This window comes from Prunus dulcis, chromosome 4 (assembly GCF_902201215.1).
Source record: "Prunus dulcis chromosome 4, ALMONDv2, whole genome shotgun sequence".
In the NCBI taxonomy this organism is placed as follows: Eukaryota; Viridiplantae; Streptophyta; class Magnoliopsida; order Rosales; family Rosaceae; genus Prunus; species Prunus dulcis.
This window is the reverse complement of record NC_047653.1, coordinates 5,245,863-5,263,485: the sequence shown is the minus strand read 5'-3', so window position 1 is coordinate 5,263,485 and position 17,623 is coordinate 5,245,863. Positions and strand designations below refer to the sequence as shown.

General features: G+C 37.2%; 4 protein-coding genes and 1 pseudogene across 4 annotated transcripts; 4 read left to right on the top strand and 1 right to left on the bottom strand.

Moving 5' to 3' along the window:
• The first annotated feature begins 1,589 nt into the window (after positions 1–1,589).
• Positions 1,590–3,266, top strand: LOC117624311 (berberine bridge enzyme-like 7). Its single transcript, XM_034355475.1, has one exon. The coding sequence runs from the start codon at positions 1,590–1,592 to the stop codon at positions 3,264–3,266; it is 1,677 nt and encodes a 558-aa protein (XP_034211366.1).
• Positions 3,267–4,560: 1,294 nt separating this feature from the next.
• LOC117626240 lies at positions 4,561–6,203 on the top strand (annotated as a pseudogene).
• Positions 6,204–8,658: 2,455 nt separating this feature from the next.
• LOC117624309 (berberine bridge enzyme-like 7) lies at positions 8,659–10,251 on the top strand. Its single transcript, XM_034355473.1, has one exon. The coding sequence runs from the start codon at positions 8,659–8,661 to the stop codon at positions 10,249–10,251; it is 1,593 nt and encodes a 530-aa protein (XP_034211364.1).
• A 564-nt stretch (positions 10,252–10,815) lies between these two features.
• LOC117624961 (berberine bridge enzyme-like 8) lies at positions 10,816–12,828 on the top strand. Its single transcript, XM_034356501.1, has one exon. The coding sequence runs from the start codon at positions 10,937–10,939 to the stop codon at positions 12,530–12,532; it is 1,596 nt and encodes a 531-aa protein (XP_034212392.1). The 5' UTR covers positions 10,816–10,936; the 3' UTR covers positions 12,533–12,828.
• Positions 12,829–15,949: 3,121 nt separating this feature from the next.
• LOC117624308 (berberine bridge enzyme-like 7) lies at positions 15,950–17,533 on the bottom strand. Its single transcript, XM_034355471.1, has one exon. It carries the CDS (start codon positions 17,531–17,533, stop codon positions 15,950–15,952), a length of 1,584 nt encoding a protein of 527 aa, XP_034211362.1.
• Between the last annotated feature and the right edge of the window lie 90 nt (positions 17,534–17,623).

Sequence of the window (17,623 nt, the reverse complement as noted above, 5' to 3'; positions counted from 1 at the left end):
GTATTCAATTTAAATTTTTAAAGAGTTTATAAAAGTATAGTGGTATTCAATTATGACTTTCGAAAAATTAGTTAAAAGTATTTAAAAGTTTGATGGTATCTAAAAAGTTACTTTTAAAAAACTTACTAAAGTTTGGCGTGATTTTCAACTATTTGGCCGCTCAATCACCCTAACATTTACATTTCTACATCCTTCCTTCTTACTTGTCGGAATTCGCTAGAAGAAAAAATGCTTGTTCTTTGCATCTCAAAGCACCACATCGCATTTCAAAATGAATATGGCCACACACTTATAACTAATGGTGTGTTTACTAATCAAGAATTGAAATTCTCATCAGGAATTGAATTCCACATGTGAAGGATTCTTGCGTTTACTTCACATCAAGGAATTGAGAAGTAAGTGGGGCCCACATAAAATTATGAATTGAATTCCTTATTTTGGAGGAGTTCAATTCTTGAGTGAGAGGTGGTATTCTAATTCTTGGAGAACTAACATATTATGAATTCATCTTTTTTACCCATTATATCCTCACACATTTTCAAAATTCCAAATTTGCAATCTACTTTAATCAAACAACGAGGACATTTTAGTAATTAGTGTCATTCCTACCCCAATTTCATATGATTTAGTAAACAACTTCAATAGGAATTCGGAATTTAACTCCCCTTAATTCATATGGTTTAGTAAACAACTTCAATAGAAATCCGGAATCTAATTCTTCTCAATTCAACTCCTCCTCAATTCAATTCATTCTCAATTCAATTCATTCTCAATTCAATTATGGATTAATAAACATGTCATAAGCATAATATTTTAAATTTATTAATGGTGTGTCCCATTAAAAATTTAAAAAAAATTAAAAAAAATTAAAAAATTACATTCTTTTGTTACCGTTTGGTCTTCAGAAATGCTCCTGGTTAAGTACTCTGTGTTTTTTTTTACCAGTCCTTGAATTGAAATTTGGAATTGCATAACATCAAAATCTGCTGCCCATGATAGATACGTAAGTAATATTTCAATCTAAAATTTATAGGGAAAAAAATAGAAAGAGAAGACTTTGCTTGAGCTTGATCTGACGAGTCCGGATCTGCTGTCTCCATTTCCATGTCCTTATATATTCCTTCCCTAATTTATTGATACGTGTTCATCTACTTAACTCCAATATTTGCATTCCAATTAACAAAATGTTGATCTCAAGAACAAACTACCATTTATCCAATAAATGTAATATTTTCTTAATATTTGGGAGTTTTGAATCATACAACAAATTTCATTTTTGGACTGGGGAGGAATTGTGGTATTTTCTTAATATAAAACACCCTAGCTAATTTTATGCACATATAAGTTGCTTAAATATGTATATATATTATTACGTTGCAATTTCTCAATATCCTTGAACCTATTTTCTTTGTTCTTCAACCGATGAATTAATTATGATGTTGCAAGTTTCCAACCAATTAATTTTAACGTTGCAAGTTATGGACTAATTAATTCTGGTTTTATTATTCTGAATAAAGCTTACCATCCATAGGAGCAATTGTTGTTGATTGAGATCAAAATATATTGGAGTTGCAGAAATTCTAAAAACGATGAAGGAACCAAGCTCTGCAATAATACCCTTCTTTGTCTCATTCCTCTGGCTCTGCAGTACGGTTCATTCTATCCTTCCTTTCTGTGCCAGTCTCGATCCACCAATAAAGACGATACCAACATCATGGACAAGTTCTTTCAATGACTCCCTCAAATTTCTTCCCAAAAAATCTCAACAAGTTCTCAATGACTTCATTCAATGCCTTGGAGAAACATCTCAGTCCAACCCTCCAATTTACACCCCTCAAAACACCTCATTTCCCCATGTATTGTTATCACTCATTAAAAACCGCAGATACTTTACACCTACAACTCCAAAACCTTTGGCTATTGTAGCACCCACGCATGAATCCCATGTCCAAGCAACCGTTATTTGCACAAAACGACACGGGTTGCAAATTAGAATCCGAAGTGGTGGCCATGATTATGAGGGCTTATCATACGTATCGGATCTTCCCTTTGTTGTTCTTGACATGTTCAATCTTCGATCCGTTGATATGAATCTTGAAGATGAGAGTGCTTGGGTTCAAGCTGGGGCTACTATTGGTGAACTTTACTATGCAATTGGACAGAAAAGTAAGGTTCATGGGTTTGCAGCTGGATCTTGTCCAAGTGTTGGTATTGGTGGCCACTTTAGTGGTGGTGGGTATGGTCCACTTATGAGAAAATATGGTCTTACAGTGGATAACGTTGAAGATGCTAAACTAGTGAATGTGAATGGAAGAATCCTTGATAGAAATACAATGGGAGAAGATCTTTTTTGGGCCATTAGAGGTGGTGGTGGAGCCAGCTTTGGAGTCATTCTTTCATGGAAGATCAAGTTGATTCGAGTTCCACCTAAAGTGACCATGTTCAATGTTAGAAGGACCTTGGAAGAAGGCGCTACCGATGTGCTCCATCGATGGCAATACGTTGCACCTAAGCTCCCTGAAGACATCTTCATTAGAGTAGGTATACAAGTCAAGAATAGTAGCCAAGAGGGGAAGAAGACAGTGCAAGTATTATTCACTGGTCAGTTTTTGGGACAAAGTGACAAGCTTGTTCCATTGGTAAATGAGCGTTTCCCTGAATTGGGTTTACAACAAAAAGATTTCTTTGAAATGAGTTGGATAGAATCCACTGTGTTCATGGCTGCTTGCCCAATTGGAACTCCAATAGATGTTCTACTTTCTAGGCCAAAGGCGCCAGCAATCTTCTTCAAGAGCAAGTCTGACTACGTGAAAGAACCAATTCCAAAACATGGTTTCAAAGCCATATGGAAGAAGCTGATTAAGATAGAGAAGGTGTGGATGCAATTGAACCCCTACGGCGGAAGGATGAGTGAGATTTCTGAATCAGCAACTCCATTCCCTCATAGAGCTGGAAACCTATATTCGGTTCAGTACTTTATATCTTGGATGGAAGAAGGGATTAAGACCACCAATCACTATATTAAATTGTCGAGAAAATTGTATACAAGTATGGCTCCTTTTGTCTCCAAGAACCCAAGAGAGGCCTTGCAAAACTATAGGGACCTAGACATTGGTACCAACCTGCGCAACCACACAAACTTTCACAAGGCTAGACTTTATGGAAGGAAGTATTTTAAATATAACTTTGATAGATTGGTACAAGTAAAAACAATGGTTGATCCTCAGGATTTTTTCAAGCATGAACAAAGTATTCCACCACTTTAGAGAGAGAAAGAGAACCATGAATTTTCCGGATTTTACCTATATATGTTGACGTGTAGGTTCGTTGTGACAGATATTTAATTCGTTGTGACAGATATTCCACCTCTCCAATGCTTGTGGCAGTGGAAGAGGAAGATTATTAATGAAATACAAAGTCTCCAAACAGAATACAACACATGAAACCTATTTTTCATTAAGCATATTTGTTAAGCATATATGCTTCATTACTTTGTGTTATGGGATGACGAAGGAACTGAGACCACCAACAAATACCTCAACTTTTCAAGAAAGTTGTACGAAGGAATGACTCCAGAGTCCAAAAGAGGCCTTCCAGAACTACAAGGATCTTTATATTGGTGCCAAACTTTATGGAAGCAAGTATTTTAAATGCAATTTTGGAAACTTAATAAACGTGTATTAGAAAGTAAAATACATTTCTTAAATATTTTATTACTCGGAAAAATTGGAAAGTTACTTTTGGATCATATGTAATCAATAAATTGAAATGTGAGAGAGTTAAACAAGAATAAATAATGATGACAAGTAAGCAAAATCAATTTGGTGACTCAAAAAGCGTGACTGTTGCCTTCTTTTTTGTTTTTTTTTTTTTTTTTGTAGTACCATATTTATTTCCAGAAGAATAGCAACAGTCGAAATGCCCACCATTTGTCTTCTTCACAATTGGTTTTTGGGTTCAAAGTTTGTAATTGGTACAATTTCTCTCATTTTGTTTGTTTTATACAATCTAATCTCAAAGGCTAACTTTGTCATTTGGAGAATTTTTTGTATAAAATCATCAGTCTTTGGATGAAAAATCAATGAAATTAAAGGTGTTTTTGTGTGAAAACAATTTATAAACTCAGAGGGTGTTTGTGTAATTTCAAAAATCTCAGGGAGTTTTGTGAAAAAGCCAAAAACCTCAAGAGTGTTAGTGTAAATAATTGAGTAATATCTAATTCCAAAAACAGACAATCTATTTCATAGTTACATAAAAATCAGAACGAGAATTCAAGTAATTAAATCTGATATAATTTATTTAGAGGAAAATGTTATGTTTAAGGTACGGCAAGAAATCAAATAGATTCGCAGAAAGAAATAAACAATGATTATACATGTACTTGCCATCCGATTTGGCAAGAAATCCAATCGTTGCTTTTCAACTTTATTGTGTTACCCTAATTACTTGGTCAGGGTGGTCTTAATTAGGAAGAACTAACTAGTTGCTCAAAAATATATATTCCGGTGCAATCACTTCATTGTAAATACGACGAAGAAGTGAAAGAGCCAGGGAAAAAAAATGAAGGTACGAGTACTCTTCGTTCTCTCAGTCCTTTCGCTTTTAGTGTCATGGACAACTTCAGATCCAGTTCTCACTGGCTTCCTCCAATGCCTTCCCAAACAACCTCAATCTGCTTACCCAATCTTTGAAGCCATTTACACCCGTGAAAATACCTTATTTCAATCTGTTTTGTTGGGATACATTAGGAACAGCAGATATTCTACACTTGCAACTCCAAAACCATTGGCTATTGTCACAGCACTGCATGAATCTCATGTCCAAGCAACTGTGATTTGTGCGAAACAACACGGGTTGCAGATTCGAACCCGAAGTGGTGGCCATGATTATGAGGGCCTATCATACGTATCCGATGTCCCCTTTATCATTCTTGACATGTTTAATCTTCGATCCATTGATATTGATGTCGCGGATGAGAGCGCTTGGGTTCAGGCTGGGGCTACTATCGGTGAACTTTATTATGAAATTGCAAATAAAAGTAAGGTTCATGGGTTTCCAGCGGGAGCTTGTCCAACTGTTGGAATTGGTGGTCACTTTAGTGGTGGCGGGTACGGGCCTATGATGAGAAAATATGGCCTTACAGTGGATAACATAGAAGATGCTAAACTTGTTAATGTGAATGGGACAATTCTTGACAGGAACTCAATGGGAGAGGATCTTTTTTGGGCCATTAGAGGAGGTGGCGGAGCAAGCTTTGGGATCATTCTTTCATGGAAGATCAGGCTTCTTCCTGTTCCAGCCAATGTGACTGTATTCAACGTTAAAAGAACTTGGGAGCAAGGTGCCCTAAATGTCATTTATAAATGGCAATACGTAGCACCAAAGCTGCTTGATGAAATCTTCATCAGAGCAATTACGCGACTGAAGAATAGTACAGAGGGCAAGAAGACTGTGGAAGTATCATTCGTTGGTCTCTTTCTCGGACGAAGGGACAAGCTTGTGCCATTGATGAATGAAAGTTTCCCTGAACTGGGTTTGCAACTAAAAGATTGTTTTGAAATGAGTTGGGTAGAATCTACTCTATTCTGGGCTGACCAGCCAATTGGAACTCCCGTAAATTTCTACTTAATAGGCCACAGGGGCCACCAAATTTCTTCAAAAGTAAGTCTGATTATGTGAAAGAATCAATTCCAAAACAAGGAATTGAATCCATTTGGCAAATGATGCTTAAGATGGACAAGGTGTTGATGCAATGGAGCCCTTATGGTGGAAGAATGAGTATGATTCCGGAGTGGGAAACTCCATTTCCTCATAGAGATGGAAACCTATTTTTGATTCAATACGTGACGTATTGGGTGGAAGAAGGGGCTGAAACCTCAAACAACACCTTGGGTTTGTAAGAAAATTGTATGAAGGAATGAGTCCCAGGATTTAGTCCAAGACAGTCCCAGGATTTAGTCCAGTCCATGACAGTCCGCCGTTCCAAACGACCCCTATATGTTTCCAAGAGCCCCAGAGAGGCCTTCCAAAACTATAGGGATCTCGATATTGGCGCCAATCGGCAGAATCATACGGAATTTGAAACTGCAAAAGTTTATGGAAGCAAGTATTTTAAAGGAAATTTTGATAGACTGATACGTGTGAAAGTCATGGTTGATCCTTATAATTTTTTTAAGAATGAACAAAGTATCCCACCTCGTTAGGAGACCCAAAAAAGAGAGAGGGGGGTCGAGGGGGAGGGAGAATATTGGTGGCTCATCACAGAGCATAATTTCTTTCTTTCAATATTTTCTTAGAAGGATTGTGTTTCTACTCAGATTTGGGGAAATTTTAGTCACATGAAGTAGCTCTTGAAGTTTATGGTACTTCATTATTAAATGATGGATTCCGAGCCCTGCATTTAACATTCATGCATTTATTCAAAATATATGAACCATTAAATTATCCAACCGTTTAAGTCATGACACATAAGCATTTATTTATTTTTATCAGAAAATTATTGGGGAATGCTAAAGCAACCTTCTCTTTTGGACATTCTCTCTTTTACTCATAACATGTGTCAATTTGCTTACACTTCAAAAAAGGTCATTAATGCATCAGATAAAGTATCTTTTATTTTCCAAGTTTACCCTTATTAATTTTTTATTATTAATTAAAACACATTAACCAATTAGGACTTTTCCGCTTCCCAGCTCCCCTAACCCAGCTCAAGAGAATAGAAGAGAAGAAGACATCCATTCATATGCAAAGAGAGTCGGTCAGTCAAAATGTCAATGAATAGCCTATTTGCAGAGCCTAATTTGTATCCCACCATCACATTCATTGATACCAACCTCATATCAGAAAGCTCCAGATTTATTTTTTTTTTTGCCACCTGCCACAGTTGAATTGCTACCCAAGTAGTGCGGCTTAGTAGTTCTTTGTTCTTGTTCTATACCTTTCTCAATTTCTAGATGGTTGGCAAAGTTGGCAAGGCCAGAAGAGTCTACAAGGTGTGCTTTTTCCTTATCCGACATTGTGTGCCCAATTTCCTTTGGGGTCAGTCTTCTACGTCGAGGATGATAAACCAAGGTTGCCAAAACTCTCACGGGGGGAGGTTGCCTGCCCTATTTCATATGCTGCTACTTCTTGGTCGCACAGTTCCTTTTTATTTTGTAGTGTTTGGCTTTTGAATAGATACCGTATTCTTGGAGTTTGGCACACAACAAGGAAATATAAAAATCCATCATGACAAACAATTTGTACTCAAGATTTTAATTCTTAAAGCTATTCGGGTTTGAGACCCTTGTCGAAATGAAACAGTAAATTACAGTGGGTAAGAGATTTTTGAGAAACTTACTCCTTTTGCTGCATGCTCATCCATTTATTGGATTTATTTTTATTTGCTATTTGAATTTTCTCTTTCTATTTATTTGCTCATACATACATATAAATATATGGCCAAGTCCTGTACATGGACTCCGCCACCGCGTTGAAGTAATTGAATTAAGCGAGGTTGCAAGTATGTTTTTGTTGGAAGTTTGGTTATTATATTTCATGAGAGAACAATCATTGGATTTCTTGAATTTTTGAAAGTTTTAGACCTGACACTAGCGATACCCATGTCAATAAGAATAAAGCAAAAAGAGTGGTTAATCTCAACCTTGTTTGCTTGGTGAAATCTTCCTGTTCTTAGAATTAAAAAAATGAATTTAAACTAATTTGTTTGTGATAATACATCCAAGGGTTTTTCAGAAGGGACCTTTAATGGAGGGACTATATATATTTTTAGGGTTTTACAGAGGTGAAGGGGTGTTCTATTTATTTCTTTTCTTAATTTTTTTGGTTTTTGCTGGGTGAAATTCTTTTTGTTGAAACAAAAAGATGATGGCAAAAAAAAAAGAATGAGATGACATATGATTTGGACTGTGCCACATATGTTGGTATCAATAAGTTGGTAAACAAGTTGGTGCCTGTAGCATTATTAGGGTCAATTCAATAACAAGGAAACAAATAAAGTCCTAATTGCACAAGATCTATACAAAAGAGAAAGAAATAAAATAATAAGAATATGAATTAAATCTCCTAATTAAAGTCAATCTCGCCATAATTTATCTTAACAACTCCTTAAATTCTAAATTAATGTTATTTTTAAAAATTCTTCTATGAAATTTATTCATGTTTGTAACTCATGTCCAATGTGAAAATACAAAGTCCTATTATATAATTAAGACAATGCTTTAGCCAACTAGCTTTGAATTACAAGGTGAATGGCATTGTACAGCATTACTAATTAAGATCCAACATTTTACCTGTACTAATTTTTGCTCCAATATTTCTCACGATTTGATTTGACCTAACCCCAAAAACACATCCTTGTGCATCTGGAAGCCACTTCAAATTCTAAATTTTGTCCCTTGGAAATTTATAAGCCTTCCAATTCAATGAAACTAATTTCTTCATTTGGCCAGATTTTCTTATTGGTGAGCAGATCTAGCAAGGCGTTCATCTCTCTTTTAGCCCATAAAATTATTTGGTAGACTATCTATCTGTGTACATGGTTTTGACCAAAATAAAAAACTGTTCTCAGTGGTTTTGACTTCTCTAGAAATACTGCCAACCAAGTGAAGAGCCATAACCTGCGGTTTAGTTTTCAAAGAAAAAAAAATATTTCGACAAATGAAGAAGGTGCCAACCTCTAAAGCAAAATTATTCTTTGTTCTCTCAGTCCTTCTGTCCTCAGTCTCATGGACAACTGCCTATGCGGATCTCAATGACTTCCTTCAGTGCCTTCCCAAATTTTCTGAGTCCTCCTATCCAATCATTGAAACCATTTACACACACAAAAATACCTCTTTTCAATATGTTTTGAATGCATACATACAAAACCGCAGATATTCAACACCTACAATTCCAAAACCAATGGCTATTATTGCAGCCATGCATGAATCTCATGTCCAAGCAACTGTGGTTTGTGCAAAACAACATGCTTTGCATATTAGAATCCGGAGCGGTGGCCATGATTATGAGGGCCTATCATACGTTTCATCTGTCCCATTTATCATTCTTGACATGTTTAATCTTCGATCAATTGAAATAAATGTCACAGATGAAAGCGCTTGGGTTCAAGCTGGGGCCACGGCAGGCGAACTTTATTACAAAATTGCTGAGAAAAGTAAGGTTCATGGATTTCCGGCTGGAGTTTGCCCAACTGTTGCGACTGGTGGCCTTATTAGTGGTGGGGGGTATGGTCCTACGATGAGAAAATTTGGGCTTTCAGCGGATAATATTGAAGATGCTAAGCTAGTTAATGTGAATGGCACAATTCTTTATAAAAATTCAATGGGAGAAGATCTTTTTTGGGCCATTAGAGGAGGTGGTGGAGCAAGCTTTGGAGTTATTCTTTCATGGAAGATTAAGTTAGTTCGAGTTCCAGCTAAAGTAACTGTGTTCAATGTTACAAGAAGCATTGAACAAGGTGCCCTAGACGTCCTTTACCGATGGCAATACGTTGCTCCTAAGCTGCCTAAAAACACCTACATAAGAGCAACTTCGCAAGTCAGCAATGGAGAGGGGAAGAAAAAGGCCGTGGAAGTCTCATTCAGTGGTCACTTTTTGGGTCAAATTGATGAGCTTCTTCGGTTGATAAATGAGAGCTTCCCTGAACTTGGTTTACAGCGCAAAGACTGTTTCGAAATGAGTTGGGTAGAATCCACTGTATTTTGGGCTGGCTACCCAATTGGAACTCCCATCAATGTTCTACTTAACAGGACAAATATACCAACATTCTTCTTCAAAAGTAAGTCCGATTATGTGAAAGAACCAATTCCAAAAGAAGGAATAGAATCCATTTGGCAAATGGTGCAAAAGATCGAGAAAGTGTACGTGCAATGGAACCCTTATGGTGGAAGAATGGATGAGATTGCTACCTCAGCCACTCCATTCCCTCACAGAGCTGGAAACCTATTCAAGATTCAGTATTATATGTCTTGGACAGAGGAAGGAATTGAAACTACCAACAATTACCTCAGCTTCTCGAGAAAATTGTACGAAGAGATGACTCCATTTGTCTCCAAGAACCCAAGAGAGGCCTTCCTAAACTACAGGGATATTGATATTGGCGCTAATCTTCATAATCAGACAGAGTTTGACATTGCTAGGGTTTATGGCAGCAAGTTTTTTAAAGATAATTTTGATAGATTGGTACGTGTGAAAACCGTGGTTGATCCTCAAAATTTCTTCAGGAATGAACAAAGTATACCACCTCTTTAGACAGACGAAGTGAAGCTTAGCAGCAGAGCACATGACATTAGGCCAATAAAAATTGTTTTTAGCTACATCGGAATACTTGTGCTTAAAGTTACAAAAAATTTTACTGAGCAAACGTGTAATACTAGTGAACATTCTATCGTTTATTGGTGAAAGTTATAAATGAAGTTATTCTTTATTATCCAAAAAGAAAGTTGCCAGTATTAGAAAATCTTTATTTTTTTTCTTGATAGAATAGAATGCATCAACTTTACAAATTCAACCTTTACACAAAGATTTCTTTCCTGCAAATATCTGTTGTTCAGATTTCATTCCTACATTCTCTTTTAGTCAGATTTCTCTTCTATAATTGAATTGGGGCCTTGTGCAATCACACAGTTGCTTGCTCCCCTTGAGAACCGGCACTCAGTCCACAAAAATTCTATCATTAGATTTAGGAACCTTTTTTTATCATACAAAAATAAATCCACTGAAAGTCATGAATCTTACAAATTCAACCACAGCTTTTTTTACCATTTTAATTACTTCTAAAAAATCATACACTAATCCTAAAGAGATGAGCTCCAACAGCCAACCCTAAAACCATGCAAGTTTTCTCATCCTCTTCTCTTCTAAGGCACATTTAGCTTAAAAACCCATCTCCATCCCACCCCTGAGATCATTAGAAACATCAACATTGCCTGGAAAAATGAAGGCTTTAGAATGTGCAATACTACTCTCTGCAGTTTTTTCAATCTTTTGTGTGATATCAGTCTCATGTACCAATTCATCCTCAGTTGAATACAATTTTCTCCAATGCCTTTCCAAACATTCTCAGCGATCAAATCCAATCTCTGAAGCAATTTACACCTCCAAAAGTGCCTCTTTTTCCTCTGTTCTGCAGTCATATGTGAGAAACCTCAGATTTATATCCCCGACAACCCCGAAACCGCTGCTAATTGTAGCAGCCAAGCATGAATCCCATGTTCCAGCAACTGTCATATGTGCCAAAAGCCTTGGCTTGGAAATCAGGATAAGAAGCGGTGGACATGACTATGAGGGTGTTTCCTATGTGTCCCGAAATACAAAAGATTTCATCGTTCTCGACATGTTTAATCTCCGGTCCATCAATATTGATATGGCGGATGAAAGTGCATGGGTCCAATCTGGGGCAATACTTGGTGAAATTTTCTATGCAATTTCTGTGAAAAGCAAGAACCATGCCTTCCCTGCTGGTGTGTGTCCTAGTATTGGTGCTGGTGGACATTTCACAGGAGGTGGTTATGGTAACATGATGAGAAAATATGGACTTTCAACTGATAACATTGTGGATGCAAAATTGGTAAATGTAAATGGTAAAATCCTTGATAGAAAGGCCATGGGTGAAGATCTATTTTGGGCCATTAGAGGAGGTGGTGGATCAAGTTTTGGAGTCATTCTTGCCTGGAAAATCAAGTTCGTTCGGGTTCCTGCCACGGTGACAGTGTTCGAAGTAAAAAGGACATTGGCACAAGGTGCAACAGAAAGTCTTGTGAAATGGCAACAAGTTGCTGATAAGCTAGATCACGATTTGTTCATAAGAGCAATTATTAAGCCAGCGAATGGAACGATCGAGGTGTCTTTCATGTCCTTGTTTCTCGGAAACTCTGAAAGACTTCTGAAGCTGATGAGTCAAAGCTTTCCTCAATTGGGTTTGCAGAAAACAGATTTCCATGAAATGAGTTGGATTCAATCAGTTTTATATTGGACAAACTACCAGAATGGAACTACTTCCCCTGAGGTTTTGCTCAACAGGGTCCCCAAGGGGCAAGTGTTTCTGAAGCGAAAATCTGATTACGTGAAACAACCAATTTCAAAGACAGATTTGGAGGCCTTATGGAAGGTGATGATTGAGATTGGAGAAGTTACGATGCTGTGGAATCCTTATGGAGGAAAAATGAGTGAGATTCCAGAGACAGCTACTCCATTTCCACATAGAGCAGGTAACTTATTCAAGATTCAGTATTCAGTTAACTGGAAGGAGGAAGGGTTTGAGTCCACCAAAAGGTACTTGAGTTTGATGAAAAAACTTTATGTAGCAATGACTCCTTATGTGTCCAAGAATCCCAGGATGGCTTTCTACAACTATCGTGACCTTGACATTGGTACGAATTCGAAAGGCGGGTACGATGAAGCAAAAGTGTACGGGACTAAGTACTTCAAGGGTAATTTTGAAAGATTAGTACGTATTAAAACAGAGGTGGATCCTGAGAATTTTTTCAGAAATGAACAGAGCATTCCAACTCTTCCGTCTAAACAACTATAAAGGAGGGGCCGAGGGGGCTTTAGGTTTTGATTTTCTACAGTCATAAATAAGAAAGTGAAGAAAATTTTGTTGGGATTAGATAATTCTCTTGTTTTGCATTCTTTTTGTTTTTCCAGTTTTTGTTATGTACAGGATGGAGGCTTAGCCCATAGTTGTAGTTATCTAAAGGTTGGACTTAACATGTCTCATGTACCAAATCATCTATTTCTTGTTTTATCCTTTTGCCAAACCCATCTATGTATTGTTCTCTTCAAACGTTTTTGTTGAAAAAATAATGTTCATTTGTGTTCTACACAATTCTAGAGAAGTCAAGAATTTAAAAGATGGAGATGGCAATGCAAGAATATTCTATAACAAGCTAGCAGTGGCTGAATGATTCAAAGCAATAATATCATCTTTTATTGGCACATGTGTCCCCTATATCCATTGTAGGCTCCTCTAGCTTTAGCAAAATCTATAAATAAATTAATGCTAACAGTATTAGAAAAGTTGACAACAGACAAGCAGATGGACTTTTCAAAGCCTAGATTGCAAAGCTCTCTCAATTCTATGTTGTATGGCCATAAAATCTCAGTGAATACAATGAAATAAACTTAATAATTACTGTAGGCAAAGTTCAAAATTTCCACGATCTCCATCAATATTGTATTAAATAATTTTGTATGTAGATTGCCAACCCATGGATCTATAGTAGGTTTTTCGTACCGGTAGTTATCTAAAGGTTTGGCCTGCTTAAGATAAGTTATATTAGTTTGATCATTATTTGTAGTTATAAGTTAGCTAGGCTGTTCATACCGTTGGGTGTGTTAAGAGTATCCTGCATTGAAAATGGAAGCATCAAAAAGGTCGTGGGGGCATCTCCATTTCATTGTCATTTGATTTTGGATTGAATATTCACATTCTAACAAAGCATTAGCCTCGTTTTTCCATGTACATCGTAACTTCCCTCCCTCTCATTGGGTCGGAATGTCTTTCCTTTTGCATCATAAATTTCTTATTGAAGTGTCTAAAATCACTTGTAAATTGACATACCACCAAACCCATTGAATTTAATGCAATAAATGCATGTATAGGTTGAGCCAGGAGTGTCCTGGTATAGTTATCTTTGTTTATGTTGGGTTTCGCCCTCATTTTATAATAATAATAATAATAATAATAATAATAATCACTTTGCTACAGGCTATCTAGCAGTTTTTTTTTTTTTTTTTAAAAAGGTATTATGCTTGTTTCTTTTTTCTTTTCTTTTTTGAGAAAATTCCCATCTACTTTCTTTCTTTATGCCAAATCTATTTAATTTATTGTTGCCTTGAAACTTTTCTCTGGGCAAATGGATGCTTTGTTCTGCTTTGCAGTGTGGTGATACCACAGTCGTCTAAGCAGTTATTAGCGGTTCCCAGTGGTTATTTTGGTTTTCAGGATTTACAGAAGCAGTTGGAGGAGTTTGTGAAATTTCGGTTACCAACAGTTGGCTTTATCTTTTTAAATTTAACAGATAAGTTAGGGCTGATTTGGGAGTGATTATGGATATGCTAAAATCACTTCTGGGGAGAAGCACCTCCCACGTAGTTATCCATATCTCGTTTGGGAGTGATTCTGGATAGGCCAATAATCACTTCTCCATATAATTACTTCAAGTGGTTTTAAGTGACTTTATGGAGAAGCACATGGGAGGTGTTTCTATGTGCTTCTCCCCAATCACTTAAAACCACTAAAAGTGATTCTATGAAGAAGCACATGGAAGACTTGCTTTTGTACATAGAAGGTTGCTGGTTCAGTTGGCTTGTCGAGAAGAACATCTGTGGGAGTTCCAATAAGATTCTCAGCCCAAAATACAGTGGCTTGCACCCACCTCACTTCATGGCAGTCTGTTTGTTGTAAACCCAATTCAGGGAAACGCCAATGAATGATACTGCCAGAGTCTTGTATAGGCTGCACAGATTTCAATCCTGCAGACGATGGACTGTTTACCAACGATATTCTCATCCCCTTTTGATTATTAAACTCATCGTATGGAAAGCCTTGTCCATTATTAAGAAAAACTGAAGGAAATCGACGAGTATATACATGAAGGACCTAATCAGACGGCATTATTTTGATGTTGGCCATGTGGAATCATTCCCTTGATGTTTTTTATATGCATGGATGGATAGGGTACAGTTTGTTTGAACATGTTTGCTGGGCTATTATTGCTGCATGGATCTCATAGTTGGTATTAATAAAATTGAAACATATAGGTTTTGTTTTCTAAATTATTAGGGTTATTTCCTTTGGTGTCATATGCTGAAGGAAGTTGAGGTTCCATCCCAAAACCAATTGATTTTAGGGTGGAACCTTAACTTTCTTCAAAGTATCATAGTCAGGTTTTACATATTGGGCACAACGGCCACACGTGCTTCAACGTCACCAAATATGTGTTATTCACATGTTAGGCTAAAAGTTCACCACACCTGTAAGGGCGTGTTAAGAGTGTTCTTGCTCACATTAAAAAATTAAGAGAGCTAGCTTGGATTTATAATGAGTTGAGTTATTCCCTTTATTACCAATCGATTTTGGAGTGGAACCTTAACTTTCATCACATGCATCCCTTATTATGCCAAAATTGCAGAACTATAATACGAATAAATTATTATTATTATTTAAAAGAAAAGGAGAAATTATACTAAATTTCCCCTTATTTGGCCGAATGCGAATTTGGATGGTTGTGGTGGCTGGACGTCGATATGGAGAACCTAAAGACTTAATTATGTATTTTATTTTATTTCACATGTTCCGGATTTTGACCAAAAAAAAATTTAAGGTTAATCATGCTTAGTTCTTTCTCAAAATTTTATTATGATGGATGCTTCAATATTTTATTTTTTGGCAATTTTGTTGCTAGGTCTTGCTTTTGCACTATGGTGTGTAAATATAATTTCATTGGATGCCCCTTCGTTTGATATTTGTGTGCTTGAACCATATGTCATTTAGGGGGAGTTTTTTTTTGTGTAATGTTTATACATAGAGTTCAATTTCAGTCACATGATTTTATTTTTCTGCAAATTCTTTATGCTTGTTCTATGTTTGGGGTGGTGTGCCTGGGAAGAATCTCATTTTCAATTTTTGTCTCTGCGCAATCTTTGAGGACCCAATTGAAATTTGAGTATAAATTTAGAGACCACTAAAGTTAAAAACCCTTAAAAAAAAAATACAAATCATTGCAAATAAATAGAACTTCAGTTTATTCATCATCTTTAACAATACATTATATCAATGTTGGTTACATCGATATCATAATCAAGCATGACACACACACATCTCATAAGACGATACATCTAAACCTTTTACTTATTCTCTCTCTTCCACTTATTCTCACAATATATGTATATATATGAGGCGGAATTTTATTATCCATACATCCCTCTCTCTCTCTCTCTCTCTCTAAAAAGGTGGGATACTTTGTTTATGCCTGAAAAAATTATGAGGATCAACCGCGGTTTTCACCCGTACCAATCTAGCAAAATTACCTTTAAAGTACTTCCTTCCATAAACTGTAGCAACTCTAAGGCTAGTTTGATTATCTTGATTCGCACCAATGTCGAGATCCCTGTAGTTTTGGAAGGCCTGTCTTGGACTCTTGGAGACATATGGAGTCATCATGTCATACAGCTCTCTTGTTAAGCGAACGTACTTGTCAGTGGTCTCAGTCCCTTCATCATACCATGAGCTATAGTATAGAGCAAAAAATAGATTTCCAGCTCTGTGAGGGTATGGCGTTGCAGACTCAGGAATCTCACTCATCCTTCCACCGTAAGGGTTCATATCCACCCAAATATTCTCTATCTCAATCATCTTCTTCCATAAAGCTTCTATAACATATTTTGGAAGTGGTTCCTTCATATAGTCTGCCTTGCCCTTGTAGAAGGTTGCTGGTTCAATTGGCTTGTCGAGAAGAACATCTATGGGAGTTCCAATAGGATTCTCAGCCCAAAATACAGTGGCTTCCACCCATCTCACTTCATGGCAGTCTGTTCGTTGTAAACCCAATTCAGGGAAACGCTCAGTCAACAATGCAACAACCTCGTCACTTTGTCCCAAAAACTGGCCAATGAATGATACTGCCACGGTCTTTTTTCCCTTGGTATCAATATTCTTCACTTGTGGCATTGCTCTGAGGAAGAGATCTTCAGGCAGCTCGGGTGCAACAGTTTGCCACTTGTAAACGAGATCTGTAGCACCTTCCTCTATGGTCTTTGTAACGTTGAACACAGTCACTTTGGATGGAACTGGAACCAGCTTGAGCTTCCATGAAAGAATGACTCCGAAGCTAGCTCCACCACCTCCTCTGATGGCCCAAAAAAGGTCTTCTCCCATTGACTTTCTATCAAGGATTTGACCCTTCACAGTAACTATCTTAGCATCCACCACATTATCGACGCTAAGCCCATATTTTCTCATCATAACCCCATAACCGCCACCGCTGATGTGGCCTCCAGCACCAACGGTTGGACAAAGCCCAGCAGGAAATCCGTAAACGTTGGTTTTTGTACCAATTGCATAATAAACTTCTCCAAGAGTAGCTCCAGAGTGAACCCAGGCGGTGTTATCCGCAAGATTAACATCAATGGAGTTAATATTAAACATGTCGAGAATGACAAAGGGGATATCCGACGTGTAAGATAAACCCTCAAAATCATGGCCACCACTACGGATTTTAAGTTGCAATCCATGTTGTTTTGCACAAAGCACAGTTGCTTGGACATGGGATTCATGCTTGGCTGTTATAATGGCCAAAGGTTTTGGGGTTGTAGGTGTAGAATATCTGCGGTTGTTGATATGTAATAACAAAATAGATTGAAAGGAGGCATTGTGAGGTGTGTAAATTGCTTCTTGGATTGGGTGGGCATGAGAATGTATTGTAAGGCATTGGAGAAAGCCATCAATGGCAACTGTTTTCGAAGTTGTCCATGATACTGAGAGTGAAAGGACTGAGAGAATGAAAAGCAGAGTTTTTCGGGACTTCATTGCGGGGTGTTTTGCCTTTCTTGCTTTAAGTCTTGGCTGTGTGACAAGATAGTAGACTTGGGGCAGTATTTATAATGAAGCCAAAGTACC

Excerpts from the sequence above, each read along its gene's own strand:
- LOC117624308 (XM_034355471.1), bottom strand. The coding sequence starts at position 17,533 with ATGAAGTCCCGAAAAACTCTGCTTTTCATTCTCTCAGTCCTTTCACTC.
- LOC117624309 (XM_034355473.1), top strand. The coding sequence starts at position 8,659 with ATGAAGAAGGTGCCAACCTCTAAAGCAAAATTATTCTTTGTTCTCTCA.
- LOC117624961 (XM_034356501.1), top strand. The coding sequence starts at position 10,937 with ATGAAGGCTTTAGAATGTGCAATACTACTCTCTGCAGTTTTTTCAATC.
- LOC117624311 (XM_034355475.1), top strand. The coding sequence starts at position 1,590 with ATGAAGGAACCAAGCTCTGCAATAATACCCTTCTTTGTCTCATTCCTC.